The 14,116-nt window shown below is 33.1% G+C and overlaps 1 protein-coding gene across 1 annotated transcript in view; it reads right to left on the reverse strand.

Moving 5' to 3' along the window:
• Positions 1 to 327: 327 nt before the first annotated feature.
• The window catches only part of LOC142352852 (uncharacterized), a 65,872-nt gene continuing 52,083 nt past the window's right edge, over positions 328 to 14,116 (reverse strand). Inside the window, exons 3-6 of the mRNA XM_075405006.1 lie at positions 11,700 to 11,703; positions 11,429 to 11,563; positions 4,922 to 5,079; positions 328 to 823 (exon numbers count right to left, since the gene is read on the reverse strand). Coding sequence (XP_075261121.1) covers positions 520 to 823; positions 4,922 to 5,079; positions 11,429 to 11,563; positions 11,700 to 11,703 — 601 coding nt within the window. The 3' untranslated portion in view covers positions 328 to 519. The remainder of the gene's footprint in view (positions 824 to 4,921; positions 5,080 to 11,428; positions 11,564 to 11,699; positions 11,704 to 14,116) is intronic.

Consider the following 14,116-nt stretch of genomic DNA (forward strand, 5'->3'; position numbering starts at 1 on the left):
CTACTATTATCTAATATGTATAATTCATCATTTTAATATTTTTCGCGCAGTTATGCATTTCTTTTATAGAGTATACACTAGAAAAGAAATGCATAACTGCGCAAAAAATATTAAAATGATGAATTATACCTATTAAATAATAGTAGAAAATTGATTGATGCAGTCGCCTAGATTGCACGGTCGAAGTGATCCCGGACCGACCACCCTATAGGAACCACCTTTTCTGCTCATTTTAAAATGATAGTTAGAAATAGTTAAGCAAGCAACCGAGCGCCAAGCAGACCATTGAAGTAAAAATATCTAAAGCTAGGTTGAATTGAGAAGAAACCAAGAAACAAAACTTTTTATTCAAAAATAAAATTTCTAACAAACTATATAGCCAATTCGAAAATCATTGTCAAAAATATTGAACATCAAACATTATTACTCAACATTCACCAAAATGGCCCAAATAACTCAAACAATTAGGATTAATTTAAACATTAAACCAAAAATTTTTCTATTCAGAATTGCACATTGTCATCCGAAGCAGAAAACTCGGAAAATAATATTAGTAAAAATTAATAGGAAAAATGGTGAAAGAAATGAAATTTTGTTATTAAAATTGCACAAGGGGGTGGAACAACATTGAATTCTGCAAACAGCTGCTTCTGCGTATATGCCTTGACAATCAAGTCTTAAGTCATGTTTCGAGTTTAGTGCTGCTGTTGATGCGTATTGCTGCCGATTGTGGTTCTGTCCGCTAGAGGGCGACGTGTGGTCTGTTATGCATAATGTATCAAGCATGCGTTGGGCTGCTTCGGCTGCTTTGGCTGCGGGGTCCCTGAAATTTAGAATAATTGAAAACAAACACATTTTTTTTTGTTTTTTCACAAGAAACTTCAGAATGATTGATTGCTGCCACCCACTTTAGTAGGGGAGGAACTATACGCTCAACTGGGTTTTTCCGGTCAATTTTGGCCGACCGATCAATGTATTGATCGTAGAGAGTTATGAGTGGTATCATAAGAAAGCTCGTCCAGCGTAGATTATGGAATGAAAATATTTTTTGGAATTCATTTTTCGAGTTTCGAGGCTTATACTTTTGATAACATTTGACTGATTTCAGTTGTTTTTGTTCACACTTTTCGTTTTTTCGCCCAAAATTTTTGTCGGTTTTGATAGAAAATATGCTAAAATTGTTAACAAAGGTGTTATTCTTTATAGTTGCGAAGTTGTAAGCTGAACATATCTATATTGCGGTGTTTGTGGTTTTTTACAATCCAAAGTCTTTGGATTGTTTTGGGGTGCACTCTTTTTTCAAATATCTGTTCGCCTTTTTTCGGCTTCTCACGACACAAAAAATTCAATATGAAGAGGTGATCTTAAATACAATACGAAGTAACTGCAGCACGAAAGCAAGCAAATTTGGTGCGTGACTTTTTTCAAGTGCCTTATAAGTATAGTCAGAATAGTTCATTTGAACAAAGTTTCGGTTTTTGAAAGCAAATTTTGTTTGAAAGTAAATAACAATAATTTTTGAGTTTTGCTAGTATTTTTTGAGCTGTTTGTTATCTGATCATTTATTCTTACTTAGGGCGTGTCTCATAGGTTGCTAACAGGGACATTTAAGTTGATTTAATCAATTCAGTTCAAAATCAATGCGTTCTATGACTTTGGCACTAATTCTTTTTAGGAAATATTAACAAAATTTGTAGTTTAGGGAGTATTTTTTGTTCAATTTGTAGTCTAATCACTAATTACTTAGCCTCAGTCAGTACAAGTATCTTCTTTTGCTAAAAGTTCCTCGTATCGTTTCCGAAAAATTCTAGTGAACTGTTGAGTTTTTCTAGTACTTGTTGAACTTGTTGCTTAACCCTTCATGTCTCACAACTTAATCTCGGCAATGTCAGATCTCATTGGATGCTAAATACGAGTAAGAGATGCCATTTAACCGCTGCAGTTCATAGCATTCGCTTAAAGAATTCAACAATATTTTTAGAAGAAGAAAGACGAAGACTCCTTTGTCTTGCATGTTTTGTTTGCAATTTTTGTGTTTTTATTAGTATCAAGAACAACAATTTTTATCGGCTCTTGCGTACGGTTTAGAAACGTTGCTAAGTATCAATTTTTAAATAAAGTGTTGTTGCTATTAGTAATTCTTAAAACATCAAGTTTTAGATTAAAAATAATATTTTCTCATTGTCTATAGATTTTTTTGTTTTTATAGCGCTTCAAGGGCAATAGGTTTCGTACACTTTCTCAATTTGATGTTGCTGTAAAAAAATTAATTGTCTTATAGTTAGTCATATCAATATTTGCTTGGTAGTTCAGATGCCCGGCTATGCTTATTTGTTTGGTCGTCTGCAGTTCTTTAATCGTATTATATGTGTTCAGACAGCAGAGCCGAATAAGTAGAGGTTTCTTAATGAGTTCATTTGATCACTAACGGCGGTTGTAAAGATAATGTCATTTAAAATTTCCTCTGGCAAAAACTCGTGACTTACCACACTCAGACGAATGACTTTACTTCTAATATTTATTTATAATTTGATTTAGTTTAAGGAGAACAAAACACATTAGTAATAGAGGTCGAAAATACAAAAGCGTCCGTGGAATGGTTTTCAACAAGCTTTATTTTTATTGTCCATTGTTTGTTGTACATAACTTATTGAGTGGCGTCGGTCGACAAAACTTTCAAAAAAAAGCTGCAGTTTTTTTCTATCTTTATGTTGCCGCACTTAAATGAGCTTTGCAGCTATTACGGCAAACTTCCGGCTATGCCTTTAACATTAGAGACGAAGAATTCGTTGAAATGTTTCTTCTGACTTTTTGACAATTTAGCCTTTTTTTAATACAAAAAGCGCCAATTATGCCTTTATAGCACAATTTATTTCAATTTGCCGGCAAAGCAAAACTATAAACTGCTTACACAACTTTTACACATTTCAAAGTAGTTTAGTTTTACTTTCGTTTCCCTTGTGAATTCTGGATTTCAAAAATGATTGGTTTTTCTTATATGTCTCATTAATCAACCAAAATTTATCAATTAATTTCGATTTAAAGATTTTTTCTATTAAATTACACTTTTTCTAACAAATGCAAAATGGTCTCGATGTACGATTTTGTACGATTTTGTACGATAACTTTTCTTGACCTTCAGCTTTTTTGAAGTTACTTTACCGGAAAGGTATCATACCGCAAAATGATCACTCATTTATCAATCCTATTTAAAGGCATCAGAAGCCCCAGGAAAAAATAAACGCTTCAAATTCACTTCAAAGCTCATGGTCTTTATTTCTTCAACATTGTTTCACTAATTCTGCGTTTGAAAAACTGATGTTTTTGATTGTTTTTTTAATTATAAGACTTAGTCTCACTGATGACGGATTCTATTGAAATTCTATCATCGAGCTAAACGTTGATCTGTTCAGTATTTTTAGTTGAAAACTTATTGTTTTAGTGTTTGTTGTGTATGTTTTAAGAAGTATTTTTTTAAAATTCAGTTTTCACTTTTTACAATCAACCAATTTTGAGGTGCAAATAATGTTTTGTCATTTCATTACATTTATGACAGGTCACATAATACAATAAAAGCGTTGAAAGGGGGCGTAATCCATACCATATTTTGTTCTCAGGGATTATATTATGGTTTTAACGGCTTTAACATTGTTTTCTAGCAAAACTTAATTGAATTGCTTTTTCACTATATTTGTCGTTTTTTAGTCGTGTGCTGTAATCTGGATAGTCACAGATCTCAGTGGCTTCGTATGGAGTCATGTGTGAACTTTTTTTTGATTTTTCATGATTTTGAAATCTATTTTTTTTCAATACAATATATTTTGTGTAACTTTGCCCTATTTAGTCTTTTTTAATTCTCTACCTAGTCTTATTAAGCTAATTAGGGAGAGGTCTTATATATGTTATTGTGAAGTACAAATAATTTTGTGTATTTAAGGTTTCTTGTGATGCTATCTTTACTTCTTTAAGTGTTTTTTTTTACAAAAATGGACTTCGAGCTTATGTTTCTTTTTGTCATTTAAATTATTTTTTTCTTGTCTTGTCGACAGCATATTAGATCTGTCAGATAAAGCGGTATTTTTCACTTCGTTTAGTTTAATTTTTATTTCTATACCACCTATTTTCGAAAACATGTAAATTTATTAGTGTCTTTTCGAGTGGGTAAACCAATTATTTTCGAACAATAGGTTTTTTTTTGAAAATTTTCAACCTCTTTCTCTTTTGGTAGACAATTAAACCACAAATATGGATGAGCGGTGTTGGACCATAATTTGCAAACGCACATTACTGAGCCGTCTTGTTAGTTTTTTGTTAAATGTTTTCGGTTATCTCATCAATTAAGCTGTGCCAAATTATTTGGTATGTCCCAGGAGAGGCACAGCACCACCAACACTACACATTCAATATTAACTGAAGGCGGAACACCGCACGTGGTATATTATAGTAATCAAAAAAGCAATTCTTTCTAGGGCAATCTTTGTATTCCCTATTTCCTTCAAACTGTTGTGTCAATATTCACTCAAGAGAAACTCCAAGCTGACGCCTCAGAAAAAAACCACAGGGAGTGGTCGTGTGTTCAGTTTTGCACGGTCTGGGAACAAATATCAATGCATGAAAGTCTGGTGACCACGCGAATATCAGGACATGAGCGTTTTTCTCTGGTATGGTCTAGACATGTAAATTGTCGGTATGGTACATCCGCAGTCTGGGCAAAAAATGTCTTTCAGAGAATCTAATGCTTACCGATTGCAATTTTTGACAACTAAAACTATTATAAAATTTTAACTTTTGAAATTTTGTCAATTACAAAGGCGAATATTCTACCCCCCATTAGAGAAAGGGAGGTGGGTGTTGGCGGAGGAGGAGGAGGGGGGGGGGGGGGGGGGGGGGTGTTAGTTGAAATAGTATCTACTGGTCTTACATTCTGCTGGTTTCGACAGATGTAGGCATTTGTGGCTGATCACTTGCCATATCCGGGAGGTTGTTATTAGGGCGACTTCCAGTCTCACCTGAACTGCCTCTGCTAGGCGATTGATCAAATATTGAGGATATTTCGTGATGCTGATTAAAATGTGTTCCCTGGAAACAGAAAATCAATTTTTTACTGACTAATCTCTTCAATTTTAGTAAAGAATAAAAATGAAGAAAAATTTAACCAGTTCGTTTTCACTATTTATCATTTTTTAAATGGATTGAACTGGAAAAAAAAAACTATTTTTGGACTGCGCGCATCCGTAATAATGACAGATTACAGACTTAAACTACATTTTTAAGTTTTACATTTTAACTTTCTTTGATCAGACATTTCTCCACGATAATAGCTTCTGTTCTTTATCTTATAACAATTAATGATCAAATTTTTTATCGTGTAAGAACTGATCAGATCTGATAAAAAAAATTTATTGTGTAAGACATTTTATCGTTTCAGATGATAAATAGTCTTACAAAGTCTAAGTCGGGCGACGCATAATCTCATAAAAACGTATAAGACAATTTTGTAAGAAATTTGTAAGATCTTACACGATAAAAATTCTCACATGTCTGGGGAACTTGACAAAAACAGCGAGTTTCGGAAATATGCTATTGCATACCAAAAGCCATCTGCCCGATTCAAAATCTATCTTAACCAGGATTCAGGTTTCATGGCATTGCAATGTAAGAAAGACGCTGGATAAGTTGAACACTGTAAAGATATGAGCTGAAAACACTAAAATATAACTTGTCAGCTCAATTTTAGAGCATTTCTAATAACGGCCAATTGAGCAGAATCCTTGATTTCAGCTCTAATTGAGTTCAACGCAATCTTTTCAAAATATCGGTACATTTCACAATTTTGTACAAAAATGTACATGGTTTTATACTCTCGTCTGTTTAAGCTCCTCGAAAAAAATTCTTTGTATTTTCTACTCGCGTTTTTTTAGGGCACGCCTGACCACTACGGAAAAATCGATTGTTTGCACAGAGTTTACAACAAGATCGCTCGAAAAGTGTTTAATACGTGGGGCAATTGGCGAAATGGAGATAGGTTAAACGATCATTAGAGAAACCGGGGGGTAAACTATCACTACAGAAACCGGGTTTCACGATTGAACTGGACTAATGAAAGTAGGAATGTCCTAAAGCTGTCAATTTTTTCATTTTTTTTTCAAAACCAGGAATGTCCTAAAATTGCCAATTTTTTCAAAAACACTGAAATGCGCTGAAACTGTGTACGAATATCGATAGATCTTAGCGCAATGTTTGCACGGTTTCAAGCTTTTGAATTAATACGCGCTTTATTTATTAAAACTATTAAATCCAACGCACTAAATACTACATTGGGTTATTGAGATAGTTTTTTTCAAATTCTATTTTTTTTCGAATGTTTTAACAAGTACATAATCCCGTTAACATCAACAATATATACGCGTTTAAAAGTCAATTTTTATGGCATAGGCTGAAAATTAAGATCATTTCATCGGGTTTCAGATGAAAAAGAAACTTCAAAGGCCTCACTAAAGAAATTAAAGTTCAACTAGTAGTAATTTAGGTTTCAATAATTCTGTTAGTTGGCAATTTTCATTTTAAAACACTAAAAATATCTGCTATTAAAAAACGAATTTCAGAAAACAAATTGTTAGGAGGCTTAATGTAGTCACAAGTTGTAAGTTTAACTGTTCTCGGCAGTTTTTTTACTTGGCCGTACATGGCATCATGAATATGTATGGTCTTGGATATGGTTCCCAATATACCATGAACTTCAATTTTTTCAAGTGTCTTGAAGAGTTTTTATCCACTCAGAGTGCAATGCATGGGTGTTTTAAGAGCTTCTTGAGCATTCCTGATTTTTTCCACTGTCAACAAACATGGATGCCAAGTTACCATAGACACCATACGTGACTTGGATATAATTGCCAAGAAAGGTTTATGGTGGTCAACCCGAGAATCGTGAAAAGTTAATCACCAAGAAAGGGCGATTTTTGTTTGACGTTCTCAAAGAAATGTGATTTTCTTAACGTTTTATAATTAAATATAACAGTGCAGTCCATTTGTCTGAAATATTTTCTGGCCTTCAAATCAACCATCAGTAAATTTTTAATTTAAACAAGGCGGCTCGGTAATGTGCAATGGCATATAAGGTTCCGACCCCGCCCATCCACAATTGTCTACCAAATGAGGAACAGATAGAAAAACCCAAAAATTATTTTTTGCGAATCCCAAAAAAGCCCAAGTCTTTTTCAAAAAATTATGTATGAACGATAAGATAGCCTCCAAAGCAAATAACGCAGTGGAGTAAAAATTGATGCATTAGATTGCTGTAATATGTCAATATTAAGAAAGCGAGTCAAGAGGAACAGCAAAATCAAACAACAACAACAACAACAAACACTAATTACATCAAAAAATTTATGTCCCTCTTAAAAACCAAAATTAATAACAAAGTCAACATACCATCAGATAAACATAAAACTAAACAAAAATAACTTATAAATCACCAGAAAACATATGCGACCAGTCCATAAAAAGGTTTGGTAACAATTATACAAAAAAGAACAAAAACAGTAAAGTAAAAAAATAATTTTATTTTAAACAGTTAACTTCAAAGTAATAAATACCATTAGGAATCAATTAATATTACCACAAATTTACGATTACCACTGCTTCTATAGAAGGGCATTAGGACCTGTCCTTATTCATTTTTTAAAGCGGCTAAAAAGAACAACAAAGAACAAACAAAATTTCAATTGAAACTTGCCAGAAAACGCTGTCAAAACCGTCAAGCCAAATTTTGGCACTGAAAATATATTTGATTGCGCCTTTTTCAAACAGCTATAATGTAGTACGTGGCCATTTATTAGTAAGACTAGGTAACAAGTTGACAAAAAAGCGAAGTGCTAAAGTATGTAATACTTTTAATTTTTTTTCGAAACAAAATTATATTCAATGTCATGAAAGGCATTAATTACAAAAAGAGCTATTTAAATAGGGTCATTTATTCATGAAAAAGAAGCCCTCGAGACCAGTAATAATCCAGAATATTTCTTGCATCTACAAAAAGAACGTCAAATATGACAAAATTCAAATTAATTTACTTTTTTTTTGTGAAAAACCGGTGTCGAAGCCAGTAAGGTCATAACAAATTCTTTAAAAAAAAGATTTTGGGACACCAATCCGTCTTATTCCCTTGACACCAATATTGTCATATTTGACCTGTAATTAACTGACGAGATTAGGTAACAAAAAGAAACATAAAAAGAACAAAATTGCGAAATTAAAAAGTTTTTTTTTTTTAATTTTGGAAAACGGTTGTTTTCAAGGTCATGAAAGCCATCAGCTATCTACTAATATCAGAATATCGGTTCTTCTATTCTTCCATGAAAAGCCAATGATAGCTATCACTATACAGGAAATTTCATACGACCGAAATGACAAAGTATAAATGACAGTTAGAGAAAAAATTAAAAAATTCAATTGATTTCTTCAAGAAAGAGGCGTCGAGGCCGTTAAAAGGATGATGTATATCTTTCAGGATTTTAAAATGTTCAATTTTGCTTTGTTCTGAATGCTAATAAGGTGACATGAGAACTGTCAATAATGTGATAATGTGACAAATTAGAAAACGTGAAAAACTGGCAAATATCAAAACAAACAAAAACCTGAAATCTTGTAGTACCAAAGCCAGAAAACAATAACTTCAGGCTTAAAACTGCAACCGAGAATAAATGATAAATCGGTAGAAAGAAGAAGCAGTCGTTCTTTTCTGACACTAAGCTGGAAGTTGAACAAATTAAGAAAAAAATAGAGGAAAAGTTAATTAAGCCATTAATTATTGAAAAGTCAATTATTTTTAAAAAAAGAAACGACCATAAACTTTCAATTAAAAAACTAAAAGCATTAGCTTGGAGCTGCTTAGCAAGCGAATTGGTTGGACCTATCACTCCTGAGCTTTGATTTGATATGTTCTGTTCTTTATTATTAAAAAGAAGTCTTTTTTTTTTTAAAAAAAAGACCGACTGATTACAACCCGATTTTTTTTTGGATTGCAACAGTCCAAGAATGGCCCAAAACTAGCCCTGCTATTACTTATTGTCCGTTAGGAACGATTGATTTTTCGAATGTTGTAGATATAGATAATTTGTTAGTTGAAAACTCAAAATAAACTCTGCATTTTTGATAATCAACGAGTAAAGTTAGCAAAAAACGGCAAAGTTTTAACTACAGTGCCTTCTCAGCGGACTCTGAAGTAGAAATAGCCCCCCCCCCCTGAGTCTACAAAGATTATATGAGTGTTGTTTGGGGGTGTACTGTCGGCAAATTTAGTCAAAGTGGACTAAAGTAGCTTATTTCGTGCTGTTTTTGATGAAAAAGGCTAAATTTTGAAATGTTTATCCAGATTTTTTGACCAAAAAAATTAAATCAAAACAATCAACAATGCTTGTTCGTCTTCAATAATAAAATCAACGACACTATTCTTAAAAATTATAACAAATTTTAGCAAAATTGACGAAAATTTAGGCAAAAATTCCGGAAAATGTGAATAAAAACAACGTGAATTCACTCTTCTTTTCTCAGAAGTTTAAACCTGGATAACTCCCTGTAGAAAACGAAAATTAAAAAAATCTTTTTAATTCCATATTCCACGCTGGCTTTGCGTTCTAATGATACCAGTCTCAACTCTCTACGATGAATATATCGAGCGGCGAAAATTCACGGAACAAAAAAAACCCATTTGAGTACATAGTTCCTCCCCCCTCAAGAGGGTCGGAACAAAAATTTACTGCAATTAAAAGTGTCAGCACATGAGTGAGTAACGCCTGCATGTATATATCGTCTCTTAGTGAAGGATGTATGTATATAGAAGGTATAAATATTGTTGTGTAAATACTTTCCTCTATATTACCTCAAAATAACAGGTTCCACATAGTCTGAGGTTTGGTTTTTGTTTTTACAAAGGCAACCACAAAACATTTGTAAAATAGTTCAATTCTATGTCGAAAACATTAAAATAAACCTTATATTTTAAAAATAACTCAGCAGAATCCACTTTATTAAATTGCACTTTTTCCCTCTCTTATCCCGCGGCAGTCATTTTGGCAGTCCCATGGAAAACGCAATTCTTCAACCCAATTGCTAATGAATAGGACGTTGAAAATCAAAAGTACGGAGTTTTCTAAACGATTAAGGCGTTTAAGGCTGAGAGATCGGAACTTGACAAAAATAAAGCTTACCTAAATAAAGTGAATAATCGTCCCCATGCTATCATTCGGTCATCTCATTAAAAAAGCCAAAGCTTCAAGAAGTATGCTTTGCAACCAAAACAGCAATTAGCAATAATGTTTAGCATTTTGTAGATCCATTTCTGTAGAGCCGTCGTAATTAGTCTTTTGCCATTTATGTTGTTTTAAATTTTCTTTGGTAGGACATCACCCTGTCGTGGTGCACCCCGGCATCACTTAGTTATCCACCAAAAGACCCTAACGTAGAATATCATTTACAGAGCTGGGAACTAAATAAAAGAGTAAGTCCAAATAGATAACTAAAGTTTTGATATACTCTGAAACAAAATTATACTTATAAATGCTGATTTATAAGAAATTAATATAAAAAAACCGGGGAATATATACGATAACTAAAGTGCTTTTAGCGGTGAATGCGTTGAAATCGTTACTTTTTTTGTGGTTAATTTTGCGGGTGATTTTTGCAGGCTTACAAAAATTTGCCGCTTTCACCGCTTTCATTGCTAAAATATGCGGGTTTTTTGCGGTTGGTTTTTTTTCACCTCTAATCACCGCAATTCTTACATTATTCTTCTTAAAAAACTATTAAACTCAATTCTTACATTTTTTTCAAACCGGCCAGCAGATGTTGAAATCAACACAGAGGCCCCTCAAAACGGGTTACGGGTAAGCCCTGAGGGGAAAATCAGGTCTCAGATCGAGGTCCTGGTTCAAAATTACATCTGATCAAATTCTCAGAAGGGCATCAAGAACCAGAAAATTGCTCCGAGTCCCCCCTGTTATCAGTCCCAGACAAAATAGTCCGAACTAAATATACATTAAGAAAACGCGCATCAATTAAAAAAGAAACCCCTTAAATTATTCATAGGATTGTTTTTCTTTGAACAAATATTAAGCTGATTACAACATAGGTTTTGCCAAATAATGTATTTTGAAACAAGTTTTTCGTTTAGTCCTAATTCATATCAATTAAAAACAATGCACTCAGAAGCTTAACTTATAGATTATGTTTGTTAATTGTTTGTAGATTATTTTTACAATTGTTTCAATATTTTATTTGGGACTATTTTGTCTGGGACTATTTTGTCTGTTTTTTGGGACTATTTTGTCTGGGACTGTTTTGTCTGTTTTCTTGGGACTATTTTGTCTGGGACTGTTTTGTCCGGACACGAATGATGGGTATATTAAATTAATCTAAATTGACTGCTAACTAGAGTTGGTGATAGACTTCCTCCCACGGGGGCTATTCGTTGTTCCAATAACATGAAATAAGGTGCCATGAACTCCTCCGCACAACTCCGTCTATGACCAATTGTACTCCCATTTGAACTGAGAAGCGTCATTAACTAAAACAACAAACTTCATTGATTAAACAAAAAAAAAAGATAATAAGATGCGAAAGGCAGCGAAAAAAAAATTCATTAGTGGTGAGTTCAACAAGTTTCATTTTCATTTTCGATCACTGCCCTACCTGTCTCTTACTTTCCTTGAACATTCATTGTATTTAATTGCAATTCACTATACGATATGGTAAACATATAATCACCCGGGTCGAGATGTCAGCACAGTTTCAGCGCATCTTTTTGTAAGAAATGCGCTGAATGCGCTGAAATTATGTAAGACATGCGCTGAATGCGCTGAAATGCGCTGAAATTTCGAGATGGCGCTGAAACTTTAAAACTTCAGCGCACCTTCAGTGCATTTCTTACATAATTTCAGCACCTTTTCAGCTCATTTCTTACAAAGTTTCAGCGCATCTTCAGCGCATTTCTTACATGATTTCAGCGCATTTTCAGCACATTTCTTACATAAGTTTCATCACATTTTTCAGCGCATTTCATACATAGTTTCAGCGCTTTTCATATCAAACGTTTTATTATTATAAATTCAAATTAGATGGGAAGCATTTCAGTTTTCAATAGCGCAGTGGATTAATTGATATATGAGACACAATGATCGGGGTTCAGCCTCGGAGCGAAAGAAAAGAGCTGAAATTTTTGAAATTTCAGTGGATTTCAGCGCATTTCTTACAAAGTTTCAGCACTTTTCTGCTCATATTAGCGCATTATTATGTAAGGTTTTTGCGCAGAAATTTTTGAAATTTGAGCGCATTTCAGCGCATTTCTTACATAATTTTTGGAATTTTTCTCGACCTGGGCAGCATTTTGTAAAATTAACGATTTTTTAGCCGAGAAAAAATTCATTAAAGCTGATTTTTTTTCGCAATGAGCCCAAAAGCATTTATTTTTCATGAAATTCAACGCACGCCTTTTAGAAGATTTAAGTAGTGACATCTCGACTTGAAAAGTGTAACCGTATCCAACTCTTCAAAAATCATTGAAACAAAAACATAATTACAGCAAAACTTCAACATTAACTCTTAACAAGAAACTTAGGTAATGTGCGTTTGCACATAAATTTCTAACCCTTCAAATGATTATCAATATGTTAAAACAAACCCTAGTCCTCTATGATTATCAAAACAAACCATAGTCCTCTCAGTTAGGTTTCCAAAAAATCATATCGCTTTCGAGGGAGTGTTGTTGGGCAAACTGACAGTGTGTTTATCTCTAAAATATTGAAAGCGTTCTCAAAAAATAGACGACAAGACCTCCTCTGTTCACTAAATGAAGTTAATTAAATAAACATAAGACAGATTAAAAAATTAATTGATCAAATGAAATTGAGTGGAATACAAGAAGACGACGAGTAGAAAAACCAAAAAAACCTAATTTTTTGAAACGCATTCCGTTTATGCTACAAAAACAAAAATGATGTATTTTCCTAAATTTCGCAGTGAACTTAGATATCATTCTTTCAGAAAATATTTTTGACAAATATTTTTTTTTTAAAAAAAGAGGTTTTTCTATAGTTTCAAAAAATTTGATTAATATTTTCTGGGCAATTGTCGCCAACTAATTGAAGCGTTCACCCTACCTACATCATTTAATCATCAATGGAACGAATACTTTAATTGATTTTATTGATAATCGGTAAAATAGAGATTTTGTTTGTATATTTGGCACTAATAAAAAAAACTTAATGTTTACTCAGAAAATCTACGATACCCGTCATTACTGAGACTAAGTGATAGGGCAAACAAACATTCACTCACATTATATCAAGAGAAACATTGTTAAAGTAGTTGAAAACTGTTGATGGGAGTCTGAATTCTTAAACAACTTCTTAAGGCCTCATCAGAAAGCCATTGAAACTCCAAATAGACAAACAGAACTACCATCAAAAGACCAAAACTCAAAGAATCGCCGATATTTTTAAAACAAGTGGTGTCAAAACGGTCAAAAAATCAAAATGAAGTAAAAACATTATTTGACTCAATTATTGACTCCAACTTTTGACTATTAGTTGAGTATCTATACTTCATCACATATCCTTTGAAATCAGTGAACAATGAGGGGTAGAAAAAGAGAAGCAAAAAGATCAACAAAACCGGGCAGAAAGGCAGATATTTGTTGAAAACAAGTTAAACTAAATTCGTTAAAACGTTAGATAAAGAGTGAATAATTAGAATTTTTATTTTTTCAACAGAAAGCCAAAAAAACCACGTATAGGTTACCCTAAGTGGAAACAAAAAACAAAGAAAATTACAAAACTTGCAAAACAAAAAGATAATCTGTGCTTTTTTTGAAAACGTGCAGTGCCGCAGTGTCACATGCATTGAAGACATTCGGATTGTATTGAAAACAATAAACTTACTCATGCAATTTCCAGTTGAGTTCAGGTCATACGACAATCAAAATGACCGCAAAAATTGAAAAATTGAGATAAAAAAAATCTGAATACTTTTCTGAACAAATGTGGTGTCAATGATCTTGAAGAGATGAGATGCGAAGTGAAACTATTAAATAGCTTCCGTCTTGCATCATTATGTTGTAATT

This window comes from Convolutriloba macropyga, chromosome 14 (assembly GCF_964194025.1).
Source record: "Convolutriloba macropyga chromosome 14, txConMacr16.3, whole genome shotgun sequence".
In the NCBI taxonomy this organism is placed as follows: Eukaryota; Metazoa; Xenacoelomorpha; order Acoela; family Convolutidae; genus Convolutriloba; species Convolutriloba macropyga.